Source organism: Bufo gargarizans, chromosome 3 (assembly GCF_014858855.1).
Source record: "Bufo gargarizans isolate SCDJY-AF-19 chromosome 3, ASM1485885v1, whole genome shotgun sequence".
Taxonomy (NCBI): domain Eukaryota; kingdom Metazoa; phylum Chordata; class Amphibia; order Anura; family Bufonidae; genus Bufo; species Bufo gargarizans.
In genome coordinates, this window is record NC_058082.1 from 15,045,708 (window position 1) to 15,073,648 (window position 27,941).

The window sequence follows — 27,941 nt, forward strand, 5'->3', positions numbered from 1 at the left end:
GTTACAAAGATTGTTTTCCTCTTTGTGTATGTATTATAGGGTCCATGTTTGCATCCTCCACATTCTGCTCTGATCAGATGTTTCTGGAATTTTTTCTCCGATGGAAAATTTTGCCATATAACTTTTTGAGTCTGTGTCGGATCTGCTTGGTTTTTATCCCATAAATTAAGGGGTTAATCACAGGGGGGAGCAGGAGATAGACATTCCCAAATAGAATATGAAGGTTTGGCATTGTGTTGCTTTTGAACCTGTGTACGACAGATAGACCAATCAGGGGGATGTAGTAGACGAGGACGGCACATATGTGGGAGGCACACGTGCTGAAGGCCTTCATGCTGGCCTCTTCCACCAGACCAAGCACCGTCTTAATGATCAACATGTAAGAAAAGAAGATGAAGAGCGAGTCAATGCCCATGACTGAAAGGATGACAAATAGTCCATAGATAATATTGACTTTGATGTCTCCACAAGCAAGATTCATCACCTCTTGGTGCAGGCAGTAGGAATGGGTCAGGTGATTGTTCTTCCACAGAGGAAGCCTCTTGATAATTAGAGGGATGGGAATTATAACAAGAGCTCCTCTCACCAAGATAATAGCAAACATGGTACAAATTTTCTCACTGGTTAGAATTGACGAGTAACGTAGAGGGTGGCAGATAGCCACATAACGATCGACAGCCATGGCCACCAAGATTCCAGACTCCAGAGCGGAGAGAAAATGGATGAAGAACATTTGGGTAAGACAAAGATCGAAAGAAATTTCTTTGTCATCCATGAGGAAGATCTCCAGCATTTTCGGCATGGTTGTGGTAGCTAACAGCAAGTCAATCATCGACAGCATGAACAAAAAGATGTACATAGGTTCATGAAGTTCCTGGTCCACCTTGATGATGTAGAGAATTGAGGTGTTTCCTATAACAGCAATGACATACATTAAGATGAGAGGAAAACCCATCCAGAAGTTGAAATCTTCTAGACTTGGGATGCCGCTGAGGATGAAATAACTGGTGTCGCTGCAGTTATGGCTGTTGGCCCACATGACCAGAGTGGACTTATGAAAGATGCATCTTCTGCAATGTGAGGAGAAAGTAAAAAATGGGTCATTATTGAATATCATATAGTTGTAAGATCCATGCAGATATAACCTGGGCATCTACTGTATATAATTATAGCTTGACAGCTGGTATAAGTTATACATCCTCCAGTATATAGTGATATGGAGCGTGCTGGTATAACCTAGGTATCTCTTGTATATAATTATATATGTACAGCTGGTATAACCTAGGTATCTCTTGTATATAATTATATATGTACAGCTGGTATAAGTTATACATCTTCCAGTATATAGTGATATGGAGCATGCTGGTATAACCTGGGCATCTCCTGTATTATTATTATATATGTACAGCTGGTATAACCTGGGTATCTCCTGTATATAATTATATATGTACAGATGGTATAAGTTATACATCTTCCAGTATATAGTGATATGGAGCATGCTGGTATAACCTAGGTATCCCTTGTATATAATTACATATGTACAGGTAGTATAAGTTATACATCTTCTTATATATAGTGATATGGACCATGTTTGTAAAACCTGGGTGTAGCTGGCCAGCTAGGACCTGTCCTAGGTTGCTAGTATAGCTTATTTGTGTATACAGCTGGACCTGCCAATAGCCTTAATGCAGTTCCTATATTTATTTTATATAGAGTTATTTACTGTGACATCATGTTTTGGATGTCACATAAATGTTATATTTTGTGTTTACAGAAGCATAAAAAGATAATATGCCTTTAAGATTAATTATATAATGTGAGGTAAGCTCAGTGACACAGCAGAAACAACAGAAAGCATAGAATTAATCTGTTGTTGCTGGGCAGAAGTCTAGATCAATCACAGCCAGCTTCTCACACAGCAAGAGTTTTCACCAATCACAGCCAGCCTCACACACAGCCTTTCTGGGATATCCACCAGCTCCTGCTGCTAGAATCATTATTCACCACAGATAGGAGCTGAAGAGACATTCACTCCACTGAGAGCTGTATTGTATGGGAACAAGTGGCCAAAATAGGTATTTAAAACAGTTATATAATGTTTATATTGTTAATAATGTGTTTAGAACTGTGTACTGAACTAGATATTTACAGTTGCAAAAAAAAAAGTATGTGAACCCTTTGGAATGATATGGATTTCTGCACAAATTGGTCATAAAATGTGATCTGATCTTCATCTAAGTCACACCAATAGACAATCACAGTCTGCTTAAACTAATAACACACAAATAATTAAATGTTACCATGTTTTTATTGAACACACCATGTAAACATTCACAGTGCAGGTGGAAAAAGTATGTGAACCCTTGGATTTAATAACTGGTTGAACCTCCTTTGGCAGCAATAACTTCAACCAAACGTTTCCTGTAGTTGCAGATCAGACGTGCACAACGGTCAGGAGTAATTCTTGACCATTCCTCTTTACAGAACTGTTTCAGTTCAGCAATATTCTTGGGATGTCTGGTGTGAATCGCTTTCTTGAGGTCATGCCACAGCATCTCAATCGGGTTGAGGTCAGGACTCTGACTGGGCCACTCCAGAAGGCGTATTTTCTTCTGTTTAAGCCATTCTGTTGTTGATTTACTTCTATGCTTTGGGTCGTTGTCCTGTTGCAACACCCATCTTCTGTTGAGCTTCAGCTGGTGGACAGATGGCCTTAAGTTCTCCTGCAAAATGTCTTGATAAACTTGGGAATTCATTTTTCCTTCGATGATAGCAATCCGTCCAGGCCCTGACGCAGCAAAGCAGCCCCAAACCATGATGCCCCCCCACCATACTTCACAGTTGGGATGAGGTTTTGATGTTGGTGTGCTGTGCCTCTTTTTCTCCACACATAGTGTTGTGTGTTTCTTCCAAACAACTCAACTTTGGTATCATCTGTCCACAGAATATTTTGCCAGTACCACTGTGGAACATCCAGGTGCTCTTGTGCAAACTGTAAACTTGCAGCAATGTTTTTTTTGGACAGCAGTGGCTTCCTCTGTGGTATCCTCCCATGAAATCCATTCTTGTTTAGTGTTTTGCGTATCGTAGATTCGCTAACAGGGATGTCAGCATATGCCAGAGACTTTTGTAAGTCTTTAGCTGACACTCTAGGATTCTTCTTCACCTCATTGAGCAGTCTGCGCTGTGCTCTTGCAGTCATCTTCACAGGACGGCCACTCCAAGGGAGAGTAGCAGCAGTGCTGAACTTTCTCCGTTTATAGACAATTTGTCTTACCGTGGACTGATGAACAGCAAGGCTTTTGGAGATACTTTTATAACCCTTTCCAGCTTTATGCAAGTCAACAATTCTCAATCGTAGGTCTTCTGAGAGCTCTTTTGTGCGATGTATCATTCACATCAGGCAATGGTTCTTGTGAAAAGCAAACCCAAAACTGGTGTGTGTTTTTTATAGGGCAGGGCAGCTGTAACCAACACCTCCAATCTCATCTCATTGATTGGACTCCAGTTGGCTGACACCTCACTCCAATTAGCTCTTGGAGATGTCATTAGTCTAGGGGTTCACATACTTTTTCCACCCTGCACTGTGAATGTTTACATGGTGTGTTCAATTAAAACATGGTAACATTTAATTCTTTGTGTGTTATTAGTTTAAGCAGACGGTGATTGTCTATTGTTGTGACTTAGATGAAGATCAGATCACATTTTATGACCAATTTGTGCAGAAATCCATATCATTCCAAAGGGTTCACATACTTTTTCTTGCAACTGTATATATATATATATATATATATATATATATATATATATACAGTACAGACCAAAAGTTTGGACACACCTTCTCATTCAAAGAGTTTTCTTCATTTTCATGACTATGAAAATTGTAGATTCACACTGAAGGCATCAAAATTATGAATAAACACATGTGGAATTATATACATAACAAAAAAGTGTGAAACAACTGAAAATATGTCATATTCTAGGTTCTTCAAAGTAGCCACCTTTTGCTTTGATTACTGCTTTGCACACTCTTGGCATTCTCTTGATGAGCTTCAAGAGGTAGTCACCTGAAATGGTCTTCCAACAGTCTTGAAGGAGTTCCCAGAGATGCTTAGCACTTGTTGGCCCTTTTGCCTTCACTCTGCAGTCCAGCTCACCCCAAACCATCTCGATTGGGTTCAGGTCCGGTGACTGTGGAGGCCAGGTCATCTGGCGCAGCACCCCATCACTCTCCTTCATGGTCAAATAGCCCTTACACAGCCTGGAGGTGTGTTTGGGGTCATTGTCCTGTTGAAAAATAAATGATGGTCCAACTAAACGCAAACCAGATGGAATATCATGCCGCTGCAAGATGCTGTGGTAGCCATGCTGGGTCAGTATGCCTTCAATTTTGAATAAATCCCCAACAGTGTCACCAGGAAAGCACCCCCACACCATCACACCTCCTCCTCCATGCTTCACGGTGGGAACCAGGCATGTAGAGTCCATCCGTTCATCTTTTCTGCATCGCACAAAGACACGATGGTTGTAACTAAAGATCTCAAATTTGGACTCATCAGACCAAAGCACAGATTTCCACTGGTCTAATGTCCATTCCTTGTGTTCTTTAGCCCAAACAAGTCTCTTCTGCTTGTTGCCTGTCCTTAGCAGTGGTTTCCTAGCATATATTCTACCATGAAGGCCTGATTCACACAGTCTCCTCTTAACAGTTGTTCTAGAGATGTGTCTGCTGCTAGAACTCTGTGTGGCATTGACCTGGTCTCTAATCTGAGCTGCTGTTAACCTGCGATTTCTGAGGCTGGTGACTCGGATGAACTTATCCTCCGCAGCAGAGGTGACTCTTGGTCTTCCTTTCCTGGCACGGTCCGCATGTGAGCCAGTTTCTTTGTAGCGCTTGATGGTTTTTGTGACTGCACTTGGGAACACTTTCAAAGTTTTCCAAATTTTTCGGACTGACTGACCTTCATTTCTTAAAGTAATGATGGCCACTAGTTTTTCTTTAGTTAGCTGCTTTTTTCTTGCCATAATACAAATTCTAACAGTCTATTCAGTAGGACTATCAGCTGTGTATCCACCTGACTTCTCCACAATGCAACTGATGGTCCCAACCCCATTTATAAGGCAAGAAATACCACTTATTAAACCTGACAGGGCACACCTGTGAAGTGAAGACCATTTCAGGTGACCACCTCCTGAAGCTCATCAAGAGAATGCCAAGAGTGTGCAAAGCAGTAATCAAAGCAAAAGGTGGCTACTTTGAAGAACCTAGAATATGACATATTTTCTGCTGTTTCACACTTTTTTGTTATGTATATAATTCCACATGTGTTTATTCATAATTTTGATGCCTTCAGTGTGAATCTACAATTTTCATAGTCATGAAAATGAAGAAAACTCTTTGAATGAGAAGGTGTGTCCAAACTTTTGGTCTGTACTGTATATATATATATACAGGGAGTGCAGAATTATTAGGCAAATGAGTATTTTGACCGCATCATCCTCTTTATGCATGTTGTCTTACTCCAAGCTGTATAGGCTCGAAAGCCTACTACCAATTAAGCATATTAGTTGATGTGCATCTCTGTAATGAGAAGGGGTGTGGTCTAATGACATCAACACCCTATATCAGGTGTGCATAATTATTAGGCAACTTCCTTTCCTTTGGCAAAATGGGTCAAAAGAAGGACTTGACAGGCTCAGAAAAGTCAAAAATAGTGAGATATCTTGCAGAGGGATGCAGCACTCTTAAAATTGCAAAGCTTCTGAAGCGTGATCATCGAACAATCAAGCGTTTCATTCAAAATAGTCAACAGGGTCGCAAGGAGCGTGTGGAAAAACCAAGGCGCAAAATAACTGCCCATGAACTGAGAAAAGTCAAGCGTGCAGCTGCCAAGATGCCACTTGCCACCAGTTTGGCCATATTTCAGAGCTGCAACATCACTGGAGTTGCCAAAAGCACAAGGTGTGCAATACTCAGAGACATGGCCAAGGTAAGAAAGGCTGAAAGACGACCACCACTGAACAAGACACACAAGCTGAAACGTCAAGACTGGGCCAAGAAATATCTCAAGACTGATTTTTCTAAGGTTTTATGGACTGATGAAATGAGAGTGAGTCTTGATGGGCCAGATGGGCTGGATTGGTAAAGGGCAGAGAGCTCCAGTCCGACTCAGACGCCAGCAAGGTGGAGGTGGAGTACTGGTTTGGGCTGGTATCATCAAAGATGAGCTTGTGGGGCCTTTTTGGGTTGAGGATGGAGTCAAGCTCAACTCCCAGTCCTACTGCCAGTTTCTGGAAGACACCTTCTTCAAGCAGTGGTACAGGAAGAAGTCTGCAAGGTAAGAAAAACATGATTTTCATGCAGGACAATGCTCCATCACACGTGTCCAAGTACTCCACAATCGTGGCTGGCAAGAAAGGGTATAAAAGAAGAAAATCTAATGACATGGCCTCCTTGTTCACCTGATCTGAACCCCATTGAGAACCTGTGGTCCATCATCAAATGTGAGATTTACAAGGAGGGAAAACAGTACACCTCTCTGAACAGTGTCTGGGAGGCTGTGGTTGCTGCTGCACGCAATGTTGATGGTGAACAGATCAAAACACTGACAGAATCCATGGATGGCAGGCTTTTGAGTGTCCTTGCAAAGAAAGGTGGCTATATTGGTCACTGATTTGTTTTTGTTTTGTTTTTGAATGTCAGAAATGTATATTTGTGAATGTTGAGATGTTATATTGGTTTCACTGGTAAAAATAAATAATTGAAATGGGTATATATTTTGTTTTTTGTTAAGTTGCCTAATAATTATGCACAGTAATAGTCACCTGCACACACAGATATCCCCCTAAAATAGCTAAAACTAAAAACAAATTAAAAACTAATTCCAAAAATATTCAGCTTTGATATTAATGAGTTTTTTGGGTTCATTGAGAACATGGTTGTTGTTCAATAATAAAATTAATCCTCAAAAATACAACTTGCCTAATAATTCTGCACTCCCTGTATATATATATTTACTTACAGTTCCACCAAATACAAATACAAATTGCAAGCTACAAATAGCATACAACCATACCAGATCATACTCAAGCAATCTGCAAATAGTCACTGCTATCTGCATATTGCAAGTAAACTAATAGTTAGACCTCAGATATTCCTCTCAGAGATATCATAAAGTGCTTAAATAACTTAAAGTGAGAGTACAGATACTGAAGAGAGAAATATATCCACCATTTTATGTTGAATGACAAGATTGAACAGTTGAACCACTATCTTATGCATATCGCCATTTTGTGATATCTTTTCAACACGTGTTATGTACTATCTGCTGCGGAGGCGGCAGTGTTATCTGAAGAAAAGTTGAAGTAATAAAGAAGTTATTTCAAGCATTTGGTGTTCTCTATAAACCTACTGTTTCCATAGAACGGCGCTAGAGGAATTACAGAGTAATAGACAGTCTGGTTAGACTAAAAGTCAGAGATATCAAAATTCTTCTAATGCCGCAGCGCAAAAGGCACTTCATAGTGCTGCGCCTGCCATAGTGGAACTATTGCCCTCAGAGGGCAAAGTGATAGCGCTCCTCAACTTGCACAGTAAAGAGCGCATTAGAACAACGGCGCGCCAGCATATACCGCTGCGCAGCAACTGTTCCATGAGTGAGCAAAGACACCTCAGCAGAGTTACCATAGAGGCCGTAGAACGTGTGCATTAGTCAAACTGCAGCCGACTCTTAAAGTGGCAGAACGGCAAAGGCAAAATACTCAGAGAAAGAGCGACAACCCTCCTGCGATCCCTAGAGAGAGAAAGAGGCACATGTTGGGAGGCCAAAGTCCAGAGCTAGAGAGCCTGCACCGCTGTCCACGGAGAGACCACGTACTGCAGTCAGCTAGTTTCCCACCACTAGGCCCAAATCCTGCAGCAGCGTATCCAAGCCAGCGCATCGCAAGTCATCACAGATCATCGCAAGTCATCACAAAGCATCGTGAGTCTTCACAGAGCATCGCAACTCAGCGCAGAGCATTGCAAATAAGCACAGAGCATCGCAACTCAGCGCAGAGCATCACATCACATCAAGAAAAGACAAGTCTCCTTTAAGACAGACATTTGTTCTCGCAATCTTCAGATCGCAGTATCCTGCTCTTCAGAATAAGGTCAGAGCTTTCCTTTTATTACTTTTCATTGAATATAGGCTTTGGCATAAAGAGACATTTTGGTGTTCAGATAAAGACTTCTAAGTAAAACAAAGGACAGTTTGTATTACACGGACTCTATTGCATTTAAAGTGAAAGTCATTTATTTCTGCATTTGTCAGGATTGCATTTAAAGTGAAAGGACTCTAAATATTCGTAGTGATTGTTATAGCATTTAAAGGAAAAAGTGTGAGCCTAGTATTACCATGCCACTCTTAGAGGATACTAAGATAGATATAGTAGAGGCGGAAGAGCAAGGGAACCTGTCTGAGGTAGAAGAGACTGATGCAGCATTAGTCTTGCCTCAAACAAATATAGCCCAAACAGATGAACTAACATGTTCATCTTGTGCCAGAAAACTGACCCCAAAAATACTGGAATATTTTGAGTAAGAAGTAGCATTAAAAGAAAAAAAGTTCACCAGAATGTATGAGAAGTGGAAATTATACATTAAAGGAATTCTTGGAAAGTTAAAAACAAAAAAGTATAAAAGGGAACTTTAGTGATATGGTAGAGATGGTAGAATAATCAGAATCAGAGCTTATGGCAGCATATGTCAACCTGCGGTCGCTTACGACACCTTCCCAGGACATTGTAAGGAACATGGACACATGTACTGCAGTCACTAAAGATTTAGTAAAGCTCATGAGAGAACTTTTATCTGCAGCTAATTATGATGAAGTTAAAGCAAGAAGTAGAATGAATGAGCTTATTATGAGAGACTATGCTAGGTCCTTAGGGGGAACCACAATCTCAAGTGTGACTTCTTTCACTAGCAGAAGTGCCACTGACATATCAGAGTTCAAATCTGTTCTAAGTGAAGAAGCAGACTCCTACTTTCCTACTTACGCCCATGAGAATGGAAGGGAATCTCCAGCATTTAGTGAGATAATTTTATTATCCTTCCATCACTGTCAGCGTTAGGAAAAAGGTGTGTGAGTTTACCTTCTATCTCTACCAGAAAAGTTAAAGAAAAGGACTCACCTAATTCAGAACTAAGTAAGAAAATAGAACCGGATGATTCTATTCCTAGATGTAATTGAAATGCTCTGGAGAGTGTTACAACTATTGTCCCAACAGGACAACAGAGAACAGTCCTCGCTAGACTTCCCCTGCTGGATACCATTGTATTTTCAGGAGACGTACTGAAGTTCATAGAGTGGAAGGCAAGTTTTGAAATGATCATTGAGCATCATTGCTTCAGTGCAATAGACAAATTATTCTACCTTCAGAGTATGTTAGTGGGGAAGCAAAGAAACTTCTTGTAAGTAACGTCTATAGAAGAGACGAAGAAGCCTACAAGCCAGCTTGGGAAAAATTAAATGCAAGATATGGTCATCCTTTCTTAGTACAAAGAGCTTTTAGAGAGAAATTGAATAACTAGTCTAAAATAGGTCCTAAAGAACACTTCAGACTCCAAGAGTATGGAGACTTCCTGCAAGCATGCAGCAATGCCACCCCACATGTTCAAGGACTGGAAATAGTGAACGACTATCTAGAAAACCACAGGATGCTAACTAAGCTACCTGAAGAAGTGGCTTCTAGATGGAATCACTATGTGACTGAACAGTAAGATCTAGGCAAGAACTTCCCAAGTTTTAAAGAGCTCTCTGAGTTTGTCAATAAGGAAGCACTGATAGCATGTAATCCAGTATTAAACTCCTTAGAAGAAAGGCCTGCAAGAGAGATAAGACGTGCAAGAGCAACTAGCTTTGCAACCAACACAGCAGCTAAAAGTCCAGATACCTACGAGAGCAAGTCCAGAGTCACTACTGGGATCAGTAGAGAGACAGAACCGACAAATCTTCAGACTACCTTCAAGTGTATGTTCTGTGGAGAGAACCACTCCATACACAAGTGCTAACAATTGAAGGAGAAGTCCCCAGAAGAAAAGAAAAAATTTGTGCTGGATAACCAACTGTGTTTTGGATGTCTAAGAAAAGTCCATGTTACTAAGGAGTGTAAGAAAAAGGCCCCATGCAGCGTTTGCAAAGGACGCCATCCTACACCACTACATGAAGAATGTCCAAAGAGGGTAAATCCTCAATACCTAAAGATACTGAGGAAGGAAATAAAATATTGGTATTCTCTTGCAGTGTGAGGGAAGGAGAAAGCAACGGCACATCAATGGTTGTACCAGTGTGCATTTCAAATCCTAAAAGGAGGAACAAGAAGGTATACTCCTATGCGCTACTGGATACCCAGAGTGACGTCAACTTTATTGATCAAGAAATCTGCAAGAATTTACAATTGGCTACAGAACCAGTGACGCTCAAACTCACCACAATGATGGGGAGAGACACATTAGTGAACAGTCAAAGAGTCAAAGGACTGAGAGTTAGAGGACTTCATTCAAACTGCACATTGGATCTACCTCCAGCTTATACAAAAGACCATATACTCTAGATCGAGATTGCATACCTACCTGTGAAACAGCCAATGAATGGGAACTCCTAACTGTCATATCTCATGAAATGTCCCCGCTGAAGGAGTTTGGTGTGTTGGACTGTTGATAGATTATGATTGTCCCGAAGCCTTGGTACCACGAAAGGTAATCACAGGAGGAAAGGGTGAACCCTGCGCGTTGTGCCAATTATGGTATGAAGTACCTGGCTAATCAGAATGAAAAGGATTGTTCATCAGCAGCAAATTTTCAGAAGAAAAACTTTTATGTAGATGATGGTCTCATAATTCTAGAGTCTACAGAATCTGCAATCAAACTAGGGAAAGAAAGCAAAGAGTTATGCACAAGAAGTAACCTGCGCCTTCATAAATTCATCTCAAACAACAGAGAGGTACTGGAATCCATCAGTGACTCCGAACATGCAGCAACAATAAAGAATGTAGTCCTCAATTATGATCATCTTCCAGTTCAGAACGTACGTGGATTGGGTTGGAATGTAGAGAACGACAAGTTCTTCTTTGAAGTATCTATTGAGGAGAACGTTGCAACTAGACAAACCATTCTATCTGCAGTGGCTTCTATATTTGATCCATTGGGATGCATAGCCCCAGTGATCCTCAGAGCAAAATAAATACTACAAGAATTATGCAGACAGAAGTTGGGATGGGATGAGCCCATACCTGAAAATTTTAGGCCAAGGTGGGAGAGTTGGATAAGAAACTTGCAAAACTTGAGAGAAGTTCGGATACCCAGATGTTTTGTACCTCATGATTTCGGAAAGTACAAGAAAATAGAACTTCATCATTTTTCAGATGCCATTAGTGATGGTTATGGTCAGTGCTCCTACAGCAGAGTAATAGGAGAAGAAAAGATACACTCTGCCCTGGTTATGTGGAAAGCCAGAGTTGCACCTACCAGTATTCAGACAATACCAAGACTTGAACTGACAGCAGCTGTTGTTTCAGCATCAGTAAGCAAGTTTCTGAGAGAAGAAATGGAATTAAAAATATATAAAGAATATTTTTAGACAGACTCACAAGTTGTCCTAGGATACATAAACAACGAAGCTCGAAGATTCCACATCTTTGTTGCCAACAGAGTTGAGAAAATTCGGGAAATAACAAATCCGGAACATTGGCATCACATTGACACAAAGCAAAACCCAGCAGATCATGCTTCAAGAGGCCTGAATGTAACAGAATTGAAAAATTCAAATTGGTTCACAGGCCCAGATTTCCTTTGGTAAAAGGAAATCAGGCCCAGTAAAGGTTACACAGAATTGTCTATGGGTGATCCAGAAGTAAAAGTTGTACAAACATTGAACACTGCTTCCAAGTGTCAAAATGACATACTTGAAAGACTAGCCAGATGTTCAAAATGGAATACAGTCATAAACGTAGTAGCTCAAATTCAACTTTTGACAAAGGGAATCAGAAAGAAGGAATAATTGAATGTAGAAGAAAGACTGAAAGCTGAGGAAACAGTCATAAGACTCATTCAACAGAGATTCTACAGTGAAGAGTTGAAGAGACTTAGTCAGGAAAAAGACTTCCAAACAACCAACCGTTGTACCAGCTTAATCTTGTTCTGCAGGATAGTATACTGAAGGTGGGAGGGAGACTGGAAAATGCATCGTTACCTAGCAGAGTGAAGCATCCAACAATTCTACCCAAAAACTCTACCTTCACAAGATTGATTATTGATCACTACCACAACATATCCTTGCATCAAGGAAGAAGCTTTACCCAAAGCTGTTTGAGAGAAGGTGGTTACTGGATTGTGAAAGGAAGCAAAGTTATAGCAAAGTATATAAGTAAATGTGTAGTCTGCAGAAAGGTACGTAGACCTACCAAAGAACAAAGAATGGCAGATTTACCCGCAGATCGTGTAAACCCATCACCAACATTTATAGCGGAATTGATTGTTTTGGCCCATTCATCACCAAACAGAATCACAAGGAGTACAAGAGATATGGACTAATATTTACATGTCTGAGCTCCAGAACAATTCACCTGGAAATGTTAGAGGATATGTCAACTGACGCAATCATCAACGCCCTAAGATGTTTCATAGCCTTTAGAGGTACCGTCAGAGAGCTTAGATCTGACCACGGATCTAATTTTGTCGGAGCAGAGAATGAATTGAAGAAAGCTCTAAAAGAGATTGATAAAGAAAAAGTAACTGCGTATTTGTTAGAGAAACAGTTTGATTTTTACATGAATGCTCCACATGCATGCCATACAGGAGGAGTTTGGGAAACACAAATCAGAACTTTGAGAAATGTGCTACGTTCAGGGTTGAAAAAGAACGCCGGAAGAATAGATGCCGCTTCACTTAGCACCCTATTCTATGAAGTAATGTCTATTGTTAACAGTCATCCACTTACAGTTGATAACAAAGTTTGGACCCTTTAACTCCCAACCATCTACTTCACCTTAAGTCTGATTACATAGAGCCACCACCTGGCAAGTTCACCAAAGAGGATTTATATGCTAAAAGGAGATGGCGAAGAGTTCAATATCTATCAGATCAGTTTTGGAATAGATGGAGGAAAGAGTACTTAGCCAATCTTAAGCTAAGAAGTAAATGGCAATCACCCAGAAGAAATGTCCAAGTTGGGGACATAGTGTTAGTGAAAGAAGAAGATTTACCTAGAAGTCAATAGAAATTAGCCCAAGTTCCAAAAGTTCAAAAGGATGAAGACAAAGATAAAGAGCTAGCTGACTGCCTCAATGAATACTTCTGTTTAGTTTTTACAAAGGAAAATTAAGGAAAAGGACCTCAGTTAGGAAAGAAGACTAACAAATCTTTTGATGCATGTGTCTTTACAGAGGAAGAGGTTCCAAGTCAGCTGTCTAAAATTAATACAAATAAGTCACAGGGGCCTGATGGGATACACCCAAAGCTATTAAAAGAGCTCAGCGGTGAACTAGCAAAACCATTAACAGATTTATTTAACCAATCACTGGTAACAGGAGTCGTCCCAGAAGATTGGAATTAGCAAATGTTGTGCCCATTCACAAGAAAGGTAGTAGGGAGGAATTGGGCAACTATAGGCCAGTAAGCCTGACATCAATAGTGGGGAAATTAATGGAAACCATACTTAAGGAGAGGATTGTGGAACATCTAAAAACTAATGGATTGAAAGATGAAAAACAGCATGGGTTTTCTTCAAGGAGATCATGTCAAACTAATCTTATTGATTTTTTTTGATTGGGTGACTAAAATAATAGATGGAGGAGGTGCAGTAGACATCGCTTATCTAGACTTTAGTAAGGCTTTTGATACTGTCCCACACAGAAGGTTTATCAATTAATATCAGTCTTTGAGCTTGGACTCCCATATTGTTGAATGGATTAGGCAGTGGCTGAGGGACAGACAACAGAGGGTTGTAGTCAATGCAGTATATTCAGACCATGGTCTTGTTACCAGTGGGGTACCTCAGGGATCTGTTCTGGGACCCATCTTGTTTAATATCTTTATCAGCGACATTGCAGAAGGCCTCGATGGTAAGGTGGGTCTTTTTGCTGATGACACAAAGATGTGTAACAGGGTTGATGTTCCTGGAGGGATACACCAAATGGAAAAGGACTTAGGAAAACTAGAGGAACGGTCAAAAATATGGCAACTAAAATTTTATGTTGATAAGTGCAAGATAATGCACCTGGGACGTAAAAACCCAAGAGCAGACTATAAAATCAGTGATACAGTCCGAACCTCAGTATCTGAGGAAAGAGATTTAGGGGTCAATATTTCAAAAGACTTAAAGGTAGGCAGACAATGTCATAGAGCAACAGGAAATGCTAGCAGAATGCTGGTGTATTTCATCCCTGCTTCTCCCGCTCCACCCCCACCCGCACCCACCACGCATCCAGTCCCCCCACTCCCCGAGTGCACCATCAGCCAAACCCGCTATTTCAGCTATTTCTGCCATTTTTTTTAGCAAATATGTATTTTTTTTAAAATTTATATCAAATGATATTCCTCTCTGGCCAGCGAGAGTCTAGTCAAATTCTCCCATGCATTAACTGTTGGTATTGTTCTGGCCCCCCAATGTGCTACAATACATTTCCTTGCAAAGAATAGAAGTTTAGATACTACTTCGCGATCTTGAACAGTATCTGTTTTATCCATCACTCCCAAAACACAAACCTCAAGGCGGGTTGGAACTTTAACCAAATGAGACCTCTCTATTTTTTCATTCACCATCCTCCAAAATTGCTGAATTTTTATACATGTCCAAAGTATATGGACATCGTCTGCTCCCTTTTTCCCACATTTTTTACAACTAAATTGTTTGGTTTTATAACATTTCATTAATATCTTGGGGGAGTAGTATAAACGATATAGTATGTTGAATTGTGTAATTCTATAAGAGAAATTATTTGAGAAGCTGTTTTTGGACCGTATGGCCTTTTCCCAAAATTCTTCCCGTTGCAGAGTTAGAACCTCTTGCCATCTGTAGTTTAGAGTAGTAATAGTTATTTTTTTGTCTTCTGGTGAAGTAAACCTCCATATATCTTGGAAACCAGTTTCCTCCCTGCAACTAGCTTAGTGATATTAGCCAAGGGTAGTGGGAGGGGGACAATTTGCATTCCTTTTTTTATCTCTGCTCGTACAGCTTGTTTTAATTTAAAATAAAAAAAACTGAAATCTTTATTTCCGAATAAATATTCATTATTAAGGTCTTGATAAGTAATTATATCTCCCTCTTTCCATATCTGGCCCAGTCTAAAAATTCCATATTTCTACCAGACTTTTTGTTTTATTAGTTTTAATTCTCTTAGATGAATATTATCCCATTATCCAAGATTTAATCCATAACTCGAATAGGGGTATTTTATTAACTTGTTGCAGCAAGATATCCACTACTACAATTTTCCAGGTTTTTATTAATCCCTGCTATCAAACTCTTTTAACTATGTGACTTACTCCACAAATAAAGATCCAAATCGGGAACTGATAGCCCCCCTCTTTCTCATGAATATACAATGTCTGTGCTCTTATTCTAGTTTTTTTCCCTTGCCATATCAAATCAGTTATTAAAGTAGCTAATATTTTAAATATTCTCTGAGGGATTATTATCGGTGTGTTCCAAAGAATAGAATTCAACGAGGGCAATATGCACATTTTTAACGAGCGAAATACGACCCGCCATCGAGATATGTATCTTTTTCCAGACCTCTATCTTTTTACGCAACTCGTAGGGAGTACATTCAGCTGTACATATTCCTAGGGTTAGGTGTTATCTGTATACCTAGATACTTAACCGGTTTCTGCCTCTCTTTAATTTCAAGTCGTCCTGGTAAAAAACCATTCAAGGGATCAATCAGGATACAGACTGATTTAGTCCAGTTTATTTTCAGTCCAGCATATTTGCTATACTCTTCAAATACTTGAAAAATCTTCTAAGTGAACCATGCGATCCTGCAAACAACATAATGTCATCTGCGTATAAGGACATTTTTTCCTCATGGGCCGCAAACCTGAAACCCACAATTTCTTTGTCTTGTCTAAACAAATCAGCTAAGGGTTCCATAGCTATGGTGCACAGCAGAGGGGATAGGGGGCAACCCTGCCTAACCCCCATACCAATATATATTTTATCAGAGTACTCACCATTCAACATTACGCTTGCCATGGCTTCAGTATATAGTAACTTGACCCATCCTATAAAGTTGTCTCCAAATTCCATTCTCCTCAGTGTAGCAAATAGGAAGGGCCATTCTATCATATCAAAGGCTTTAGATGCATCTATAGTTACAATCATGCGTTCTCCACGGTTTGTGGGTTTCAGCTGGGTGCCCATAAAAAATCTCATTATATTATCAGTTGTAGTTTTACCTGACATAAAACCCGACTGATCCTCATTAATAATCCCCGGAACTACACTCCTAAGTCTATTTGCTAAGACCATTACTAATATTTCATTATCCGTGTTTATTAATGAAATAGGACGCTATGAATCCGAGAGTGTTGAGTCTTTCCCTGGTTTTAAAATGAGTGTTACCAAAGCTTCTCTCACCGATTCTAGAAGCTTTCCTAATTTCCGCAAAGCGGTCCACATTGTAAGGAGTTTCGGAATTAATAGCTCTTTACATTGTGCATAGATTTCGAATGGGATCCCGTCTATTCCTGGGATCTTATTCTTCGTTATCCTTGACAAAATTGCCTCCACTTCTAACGAATCTATAGGGGCCTCTAAGCTTTCTCTTTGATCAGCAGTTAACATGGAAACAGTAATTTTATCTAAAAACTTTTGTAATTCCCCCGCCCTCTTATTTATCTTACTGCTATACATATCTTCAAAGTATTCCTTAAGGAGAACTATTTTAGCCGATTGTTCCGTAATTTTATGGGCAGCTTTATCTATCAGGCAATTCATGTATTTTATTTTCCACCTTTGTACCGGGTATATGTGCATATATAAAATGATCCCTTACATAGTTCTCTTTCAGTTGTTCTGCCATTAGAAGCAAATCCTTTTACAATTTGGCCACTTTATCTGTCCAATTTTTAACTATGGGGTCGTCTATATACTTTTTTTTCTGATTTTTCCACCTCGCTTTCTAAGTCGATAATTTTTTTCCTTATGCTCTTCCTATATATTATGATGTATTTGGTGATAATCCCTCTTATAAAGGCCTTTGCTGCATCCCATACCATATTGTTTTCAGTTGACCCCTCATATATTCCCTAATCTCTTTTAATATCTTATTGTGAATCCCCATTATATTAATCCATCCTATACTTATATTCATCCCTCTATTTTTTTTGTGTTTTTATATTTATAATTATTGAATCGTTTTCCATACTTAACCTGTTCAATGTCTTGTGCACCTTTATTATCGGTAAAAACTAAATCAATCCGTGATAGACTCCTATGTGTTTTGGAAAGACATGAGTATCTTTTTAGCTTTGGGTACATTGCCCTCCAAATATCGATCCAACACAGTTCTGTTACAATATCTCTTAATTTTGACCCGGTATTAATAAATTGAGGGTTATTTAATCTACATCTGTCCATTTGACCATCCATTACATTATTAAAATCTCCCATAACTAGGAGTGGCTATTATCCATGGTCTGCCTTCCAATATACAGTCCATAAAAACATATCGACCTTCCTCATCTACAGCTGTATTTACTATTTCAATGTCTATATTTCTATGGATCAATATACTCACTCCTCTCGCATATGATGAAAAAAACGAGTGAAAAGCATATTGTATCCATGGCCTATCAAGCCCTAGTATTGTCTCGCCTGTCAGATGTGTTTCTTGTAAACAAACTATAGCGGGAAGAATCCTATGTGTTGAGTCACAAACCACAACTCTCTTTATTCCCTTGCTGAGTCCCCCAATGTTCCATTAGATTAGTCTCATCCAATCTCATTTGGCGGTTATCTATTTCCTATCTATCAATATGAACCGGGGGAGGAGGGGGACACCAGGGGTAGCAGAGGAAGTGGAGAAGGCAAGAACAAAAAAAATAAAAAATCCCTTTCCCCTTTTACCTCCTACCCAGGAGTAAACGCTGCAACAGGTTACAGACCCCCCCCAATCCACCCTACCTGAATGGTCCAGGATATCATCCGAACCTGGCCCTCTCTCTTGCATTACTCCTTCCCAGCTAGGCCCCAGACCCATTCCCTCAAGTTTTTATCTTTTCTTTAATCCAATCTCGCGCCACCTCAACTGTATCGAAGAACCAAGTTTTATTCCCCCATTTAATTCTCAACTTAGCTGGAAACATCATTGAGTACTTTACATTTTTTAAGCGCATTTTTTTCATGTCAATAAATTGACTTCTTTTACTTGCTGTTTCTTGTGCATAGTCAGAGAATAACATTATTACTGTACCCGCATATTCTAATTTACCCTTAAAACCTGCGTATTACCTCCTCCTTATCTCTAACCGATAAGAAGTTAATTATAATGGTCGTGGTCTTGTACCCATGGGGGGCAACCTTGCCGACAATCTATGAGCTCGCGCTATAAAGTTTTCATATCCTGAAATATCCTGACCCAGTTGCTCCCTTAGCCAGATTTGTATAAAACCACAAGGGTCACGTCCTTCCACGCCCTCCGCAAACCCCAAGCATCTCAGGTTGGACCTCCTAGGTCTATTTTCCAAATCCAATAATTAATTTTTAAGTTATCTATTTTCCTCCTTTAATACACTTTTTTCTTTGACTATTGTCTGTAGCAGGTCCTCAGCATCAGATGTTCTCTTTTCTACTTCTACCAGCCTGTCTTTGTGTTTTTGCAAATCTGACCTAAGGAGTCCCACCGTTTCCTTGATATTTCCAGTCTGGAGAGAGAGGTCCTGTATTGCCAGGTTGCATTTTCTTGAAATATATCCTGCAAACTTGGCCCCTGCTCCTCCTGGGCAGGGATAATTCTCTCCACCTTTTTAAACTGATTGTTACCGCTCCCTCCAGACTGGAATTCATCAACCAATGGCCTCATATTAGATTTCTCTGTAAAACGAGTAGGTTCCCCCTCAGGAGTTTGGAGTATATCATCCTTCTTTCTCCTAGGGGGGCTGATCTGTTCACTTGCGTTTATCAATAATTGCTGTTTCACTCTTTCTGTTCTTTCTCTCTTAAACATAGGAGAGATCGAAGTATTTAATTCTGGTTGGGTTCTCCCCTTCTTTCCTGCCCCCTGTCTAGACATTTCTACTTTTTTTATTTTTTTCTCTCCCTTTTTTTCCCTTTTTCCCTTTTTCCCTTCCCTTTTCCCCCCCTTTTTTCCCCCTTTCCTTTTCTCTTCCTGCCCCTACTTTTTTATTTTTTTCTCTCCCTTTTTTTCCCCTTTTCCCTTTCCCTTCCCTTTTTCCCCGCTTTCCTTTTTTCTTCCTTCCCCTCCCCCCCCTCTTCTAATACATTCAGCCAATTAATAAACTTAGTGAAGGTGAGAGAGAGCAATTCAGTATACATAATTGATTGGTAATTCATAAAACAGTTCTCCGGGAGTAGTTCATCAACGGCGACTCAGGCTCCACATAACGGCAGATAAAAAAACACCTGCTCCAACTCAAAATAGTCAAACCACCCCCAGCTTAACAACCACCGAGCAATATTTAAATTTTTCTGTCAATTAAGCTCATGCAGTTGAGTTTGAGTCAAACTTATCCCAGTACTATTATTGGGCATCTATCTCATGCATAGAGAATAGAGTACAGAAAGGTTTGGGGTTAAGGCCGGCCTGAACCAAAGGGAGAAAATTAACTCCAAGAATTATAATCTTCCCTGTGATCTTCCAATCACAAAAAAAGATAAATATGTCCTTTGCTGAGCTCTCAGGGGGATTACATAAAGTCAGTGGTTAATGCCTTGTACCTCATACCCATGAGCTCCAACAAGTCAACCAATATTTTAAAATACCAGGCTGATATCCCTCCTGGTTTGAGCAGGGAGGATTCCCAAAGGCAGATCCTTGATCCAGTTAGTATAACGTTACTCTGCCAGTTTCACTTACTGTATCACCAGTGGTGGGATTAGCCCCTCTCCCTCCAACTCCAAGGTACAGCCTTATCCCCTTTGCATATACTTTTTTGGAGGGGAGGCAATCTGCTCCCATCTTAAAGCTTTAGAACCGTTTAATGGCGACCTCCACTCCCCTCACCCCCCCCTTATGCCAGCTTTATCTCACCTCGATATCGGAGGGTAGCCAGGTCCAGTTCTCAATCCACCCGCACTTCATGCACTGTACCTCTCACCCAGCATCCAATCCCCTCAGGGAGGGGGAGGACAGCGAATCTTTAAACCAGAGCAGCAGCCTTCCACCAAATAACGCCAGGCTTCAACTGTATTCCAGCCCCAGTCACCGTCCACGACACAAACTATTAAACCAGGGTCCAGTCACACAGACTCTACGCTTCCAGTGGATGTAACAGTCAGCCGGCAACTCCAACAGCCATCACCGCAGGATTCGCATTCAAATATTGCGGGTCAGTCATCTCAGCAGCGGCGTCTCACATACTGGATAGGGCGTTCACCACTCAGGAGGGAGTTGCGCGCATCACCTACGTGCACCTGTACACACGTTCTTCCAGGTATTCCTAATTTCCTCCCATACTCCGAGGAGAGAATATTTAAAATAAGAAAAACTGCTACAAGAGGACATTGTTTTAAATTAGAGGGGCAAAGGGTTAACAGTAACATCAGGAAGTATTACTTTACTGAGAGAGTAGTGGATGCATGGAATAGCCTTCCTGCAGAAGTGGTAGCTGCAAATACAGTGGAGGAGTTTAAGCATGCATGGGATAGGCATAAGGCCATCCTTCATATAAGATAGGGCCAGGGGCTATCCATAGTATTCAGTATATGGGGCAGACTAGATGGGCCACATGGGTCTTATCTGCCGACACATTCTAGGTTTCTATGTTTCTAAGAAGAGTATTGTTATAAATAGGAGACTCAAAACTTGACAAAGGAAAACGTCTCACTACTCCACTCAAGTTGGAACGTCCTATACAGAAGTTAGCAGGGCTTTTTTTCTGGTGAAACACCCCAGGAACGGCGTTCCGCCACCTATTTTCTCCCACTCGCCCCGCCCCCTTTAGTTACTGGCCCAGCCGGCCCGCTAGTGGCATCGCTAGCCCCCCCCCCGCTGATTCCCCCAGGTGAATACTAATGAAGTCTTCCATTATGGAAGCGCTCATTAGTACCGAAGGACCAGGAAGTGGTGAACGCTCTGTACTCACCACTTCCTGGTCCTCAGCTGTCGGCTGTGCAGGGCTGCGCACAGTGTGAGGGTGCTCTGTGACCTCACGCTGTGCGCGCCAGTTTAGCGCACAGTCAACTGAGGAGGGAGAAAATTGCAGGCGGCATCCGTCCAGGAGCAGGAGAGGTAAGTGTTTTTTTTTATTTTATAAAAAATGTGGCTGCTGGGGGCATTATGGGGGCTAATTGGAGGCATATGGGGGCTAATAGGAGGCATATGGGGGCCAATTGGAGTCATATGGGGGCCAATTGGAGTCATATGGGGCTATGGGGGCTAATTGGAGGCATATGTGGGGTAATTGGAGGCACATGGGGGTAATTGGAGGCACATGGGGGCTATTGGGGCTAATTGGAGGCATATGGCGGCTAATTGGAGGCATATGGGGGCTAATTAGGCATAATGTGGGCTAATGAGGCATAACTGCTTATAATGGGGGCTAATGAGGCATAATGGGGGCTAATAAGAGGAATAATAGGGGCTAATAAGGCATAAGGGCTTATAATGGGGGCTAATGAGGCATAAGGGATGATATGGGGGCTAATGAGGCATAAGGGCTGATATGGGGTGATAAGAGGCATAATGGGGGCTAATAAGAGGAATAATGGGGGCTAATGAGGCATAAGGGCTGATATGAGAGGAATAATGAGGGCTAATGAGAGGCATAATGTGTCATCCACAGATGCCCCCATAACAGTGTGTCTTCCACAGATCCACCATAACAGCGCACCTGCGCACTGGCGAGAGACAGAAAGAAGGGGAAAGAATCCGCGGAAGCAAGCAGAGGACGGCACAGCAGGGGACGGCACAGCAGAGGACGGCACAGCAGACGACTGAATAGTTTCTTTTGTAAGTAAATAGCTTTATGCCTCCAATTCTCTCGTATTTTATAATCTTATTTATATATACTTATTTTGTTTTTGCACCCCCATTTTTGACTGTGGTATCTTTGTGCTCCCCCTATATATTGTTCCTAGAGTCGCCACTGCGGCCCACTGCTTACTTACTGTTCTTTAAAGGGGCGGTTTTAGGGGGAGGTCCTAGGGGTGGGTAGGGGCATGGCCAAGGGAGGGGGGGGGGTGAGTTCCACCACCTTTTCTGTGAGAAAAAAAGCCCTGGAAGTTAGTTGTTCTACTTGAGAGCGATAAAATACACTTGAAAGTTGAGAACCTGATGGAAAATTCCTCAAATTCATGTTTAAGTCCTACCACTGAGAACATAGAATTATAGATAATGTTGGTGGGAGTGTAGCTGGCCAGCTAAGACCTGCCCTAGGTTGCTAGTATAGCTTATATGTTTATACAGCTAGACCTGCCAATAGCCTTAATACAGTTCCTATGTTTATGTGTTAAAGACAAAAGCAGAGTTATTTACTGTGACTTCATGTTTTGGATGTCATATAACTGTTATATATATTTTGTTCACAGAAGAAGAAAAAGATAATATGCCTTTTTGATTCATTTTGTAATGTAAGGTAAGCTCAGTGACACAGCAGAAACAGCAGAAAGCATAGTGTTAATCTGTTGTTGCTGGGCAGGAGTCTAGACCAATCACAGCCAGCTTCTCACACAGCAAGAGTTTTCACCAATCAAAGCCAGCCTCACACACAGCCTGTCTGGGAATTCACCCAGCTTCTGCTCCTAGAATCATTATTCACCAGAGAAAGGAGCTGAAGAAACATTCACTGCACTGAAAGCTGAGTTTTATGGGAACAAGAGGCCAAAATAGGTATTTGAAACAGTTATATGATGTTTATATTGTTAGTATTGTGTTTAGAACTGTATACTGAACTAGAGATATATATAAAGAAATTAGCATCAGCCTTATGGGTTAATAAAGTTATTTTTTCATTTTTACCTGCTGGAGTGCTGCCCGTTTTTTACATTTTATATATAAAAATGGAGCTGGACCCTCCATGTTAGAGTAGGTCCCACCTGATAAGAAGCTACCTTGTCGTCTGTTAGGTGGGCCCGACATATTTTTGATCAATAATATGCGCTAAGAGCTTCTTCACTGCATTTGCAGTAAATATTGGCGTCATGTATTCTGATCCCCCTCCCATAACAGCGCCATCCACAGATTCCCCCATAACGGCGCTGTAACGGCACCCCGGGCATAAAAGGGGGCAAAAGCCGTTTAAGAGATATTCCCTTTCCAGATGCAAAGGCAGCTACTAAAGACGCCAATATCCCGAACTGTAAACCATATGAATGCTATACAGCCGAATAGGAAAAACCATATGAAAGGTTTACACTCCTAGCAGACGAACTGGAACAGCATACAATAAATCCCCCCCAAAAAACAAGACAAGCTCTGTGTTGAGGGTAAATCACAATCTCCCTTTCCTGAGGGCTACCCATCTGTATTTATGCAGGTCACCATCTGGTGGACACTCCCCTAGGGGGACCAGATGGTAGACTGTGACACAGGACAGATAAGCAGCAATTCAGGACACACAGATACAATACATCCCCACAATGCATCCTGGTTTCCGCCTCTCTGCCCTGGAGACACCCGAGGAGCAATTCAATTATCTCTCAGGACAAAGAGAAATCACCCTTATACACATTGGGACAACAGGACAGAAATCACTATTCAAATATACTGTAACGGTCACGTACACACACACACAGGAGGGAGGATAGTGACCACTGCGCTCCACCCTCACCCCTGGCCCTGCCTACTTGCCTCATGAGTCCTGATGACAGGGGACAACTAGACAGCAGTCCCTAACTTAGGATATGTGCAGGAAGGACAGACAAGACAAATAACGGATAGTGAACAGACTGGGTCAAAACCAAGAGGACAACGCAGTACAGAGGGATAAGCAAAGAATAGTCAGGAGAAGCCTGGGTCATAAATACCTAGAGAGTTGCGAAGTACCAAAGGAGTCTGCAAAGAATAGTCAGGTGGATGCCGAGGTCAAAATATCAGGAGGAATGTGCAGTACAGGAGGAGCAGGCAAAGGATCGTCAGGGAACAGGATCAGGTAAGTATACAGGTATCCAACAAACGCCAGGAACCTAAAATTAACAGGCAACATGTGGCCAGCAGGCTGCCTGTATTTATAGTAGGGTTTGAGGGTCATGTGATGTGGCCAGAGTCACATGACCGACAGACAGACAAGTCGAGCACCGAGTGATCAGCTCGGCACTCAAGGCAGACCTAGGAGCAGGGAGCCTCCCAACTAGCAAAGCCACCTGGGAACGAGGTCAAACACAGATCCTCGCTCCCGAAGCTAAGCAGCAGGTCTGCGGCTGATGGGAGACCGAGTGTGCCCTTGGCGCCCCGTTACATATACAATGTCACAACAGGCTACACGAATACAGTAGAATCGCCATGGAGCCAAAGTCTTTCACATAGTCTTTCGTTATCCGAATGGGCTCCATGGCATATCAATCTGGGGTATCACTGTTCAAATAGGGCAAGTACTAAATTACCCGGCTTTCATGTTTTTGAAGGGGAAAATCAAGCGTTTCAACATGGGGCTATAGTCTAAAGGAAGCAGGCGGGCAACTAGGCTTCTCCAATGCAATGTGGCAAGACTGGTCTCGTCACAAGCGCCATCCACAGATTCCCCATAACAGTGCCATCCACAGACCCCCCTCCCCATAACAGCTCCGGCCCGGCAGTAACTTTTACTTTAACTTCAGGTTCAGTGCATTTTTATTACCTTACAATGACGCTCCAGTAACAGGCAGAGCGGGCGGCGGTGTAACGTCACTTACTCACGTGACGTGCCTGTTCCGCCCACTTTATGAATGAAGCAGGTGGAGCAGGCGCGTCAGGTGAGTAAGTGACGTTACGCCGCCACCCTCTCTGCCTGTTACTGGAGCGTCATTGTAAGGTAATAAAGATGCGCTGAACCTGAAGTTAAAGTAAACCACCCGCTTCCGCCCGCATAGCAACAGGATTCATCGACAACGAATCCAGTTATCCAGCAAGATTCGAGGGATTCGTGGATTTGACGGATCTGCTGCGGAGGCGGCAGTGTTATATATGAAGAAAAGTTGAAGTTAATAAAGAAGTTATTTCAAGCATTTGTTGTGCTCTTTAAACCTACTGCTGCCATAGAAAGGCGCTAGAGGAATTACTGAGTAGCCAGAATCCTACTCCACACTGATGAGGGGCAACACCCGAAACAGCTGTCTGTGGATGGATAACTGGCTTAGGTTTTCCCCGTCACATCCTTAAAGCTTGTAAAAGAGCGGGATCTTGACATAGGGGCCACTTAATATGGTGGATTTGGTGATCTCTGGAATGGGGACACCCCTTTGCTCGGTTTTCCTTCCTTTGAAGGACATCTGGCTTTCACTGTGTTGAAGACTCATAACTGGGGCTCCGCGGTTATTTTGCCTATCACTGTTTCCCAGGGAGCTCTGCACTTTGGATTGCTGTGTTGAGACTCTTAAATGAGGCTGCGCAGTGTCTCCTTAAGATCAGCTATTGTTTTGTTACAGTAATAGACAGTCTGGTTAGACTAAAAGTCCGAGATATCAGAATTCTTCTAATGCCACAGCGCAAAAGGCACTTCATAGTGCTGCGCCTGCCACAGTGGGTATCTCTTGAAAATAATTACAGCTGGTATAAGTTATACATCTTCTTGTATACAGTGATATGGAGCATGCTGGTATGACCTGGGCATCTCCTGTATATAATTATATATGTACAGCTGGTATAACCTGGGTATCTCCTGTATATAATTATATATGTACAGCTGGTATAACCTGGGTATCTCCTGTATATAATTATATATGTACAGCTGGTGTAACCTGGGCATCTCCTGTATATAATTATATATGTACAGCTGGTATAACCTGGGCATCTCCTGTATATAATTATATATGTACAGCTGGTGTAACCTGGGCATCTCCTGTATATAATTATATATGTACAGCTGGTATAACCTGGGCATCTCCTGTATATAATTATATATGTACAGCTGGTATAACCTGGGTATCTCCTGTATATAATTATATATGTACAGCTGGTATAACCTGGGCATCTCCTGTATATAATTATATATGTACAGCTGGTATAAGTTATACATCTTCTTGTATATAGTGATATGGAGCATGCTGGTATAACCTGGGTATCTCCTGTATATAATTATATATGTACAGCTGGTATAACCTGGGCATCTCCTGTATATAATTATATATGTGCAGCTGGTATAAGTTATACATCTTCTGTATATAGTGATACGGACCATGCTGGTATAACCTGGGCATCTCCTTTATATAATTATATATGTACAGCTGGTATAAGTTATACATCTTCTTGTATATAGTGATATGGACCATGCTGGTATAACCTGGGCATCTCCTGTATATAATTATATATGTACAGCTGGTATAACCTGGACATCTCCTGTATATAATTATATATCTACAGCTGGTATAACCTGGGCATCTCCTGTATATAATTATATATGTACAGCTGGTATAACCTGGGTATCTCCTGTATATAATTATATATGTACAGCTGGTATAACCTGGACATCTCCTGTATATAATTATATATGTACAGCTGGTATAACCTGGGCATCTCCTGTATATAATTATATATGTACAGCCGGTATAAGTTATACATCTTCTTGTATATAGTGATATGGACCATGCTGGTATAACCTGGGCATCTCCTGTATATAATTATATATCTACAGCTGGTATAACCTGGGCATCTCCTGTATATAATTATATATGTACAGCTGGTATAACCTGGGTATCTCCTGTATATAATTATATATGTACAGCTGGTATAACCTGGACATCTCCTGTATATAATTATATATGTACAGCTGGTATAACCTGGGTATCTCCTGTATATAATTATATATGTACAGCTGGTATAAGTTATACATCTTCTTGTATATAGTGATGTGGACCATGCTGGTATAACCTGGGCATCTCCTGTGTATAATGATATATGTACAGCTGGTATAACCTGGGCATCTCCTGTATATAATTATATATGTACAGCTGGTATAAGTCATACATCTTCTTGTATACAGTGATATGGACCATGCTGGTATAACCTGGGCATCTCCTGTATATAATTATATATGTACAGCTGGTATAACCTGGACATCTCCTGTATATAATTATATATGTACAGCTGGTATAACCTGGGTATCTCCTGTATATAATTATATATGTACAGCTGGTATAAGTTATACATCTTCTTGTATATAGTGATGTGGACCATGCTGGTATAACCTGGGTATCTCCTGTGTGTGTATATATATATATCAGTATATTTTGTTAGTTACTTACCTATATGATATTAGCCTCCTCCTCGTCCATACGCTCTATATTCCCCAGGTGTTTGTGGTGTTGTCTACCATGTTGTCCCCTGTAGTCTGTGGATTCAGAGCCAGTGTTTCTACTTCACCCAGATAAGAAGAGGCTAAAGAGTTAGGAGATGAGTCCTTAGAATTTCCTTGGTTTAGGATCAGCAGTGACACAACGAGACGATGCGATGAGTTCGGCCCGAGGCTGGAGAAGACAGAGGTTCTGTGAGGAGAACAATACGTAGAAGAGCAGATCTGAATGATTCCAGAAGGTGATAGAGAAAGAGGAAGCTGCTGAAAATTATCTGATGAGAACGGACATAAC

At 41.2% G+C, this 27,941-nt stretch overlaps 1 protein-coding gene across 1 annotated transcript; it reads right to left on the reverse strand.

Annotated features, from left to right (window-relative positions):
• Positions 1-27,879, reverse strand: LOC122932806 (olfactory receptor 51E1-like). Its single transcript, XM_044287431.1, has 2 exons — positions 27,600-27,879; positions 1-1,070 (listed from the first exon to the last, which is right to left on the reverse strand). The coding sequence occupies exon 2, from the start codon at positions 1,037-1,039 to the stop codon at positions 74-76; it is 966 nt and encodes a 321-aa protein (XP_044143366.1). The 5' UTR covers positions 1,040-1,070; positions 27,600-27,879; the 3' UTR covers positions 1-73.
• Between the last annotated feature and the right edge of the window lie 62 nt (positions 27,880-27,941).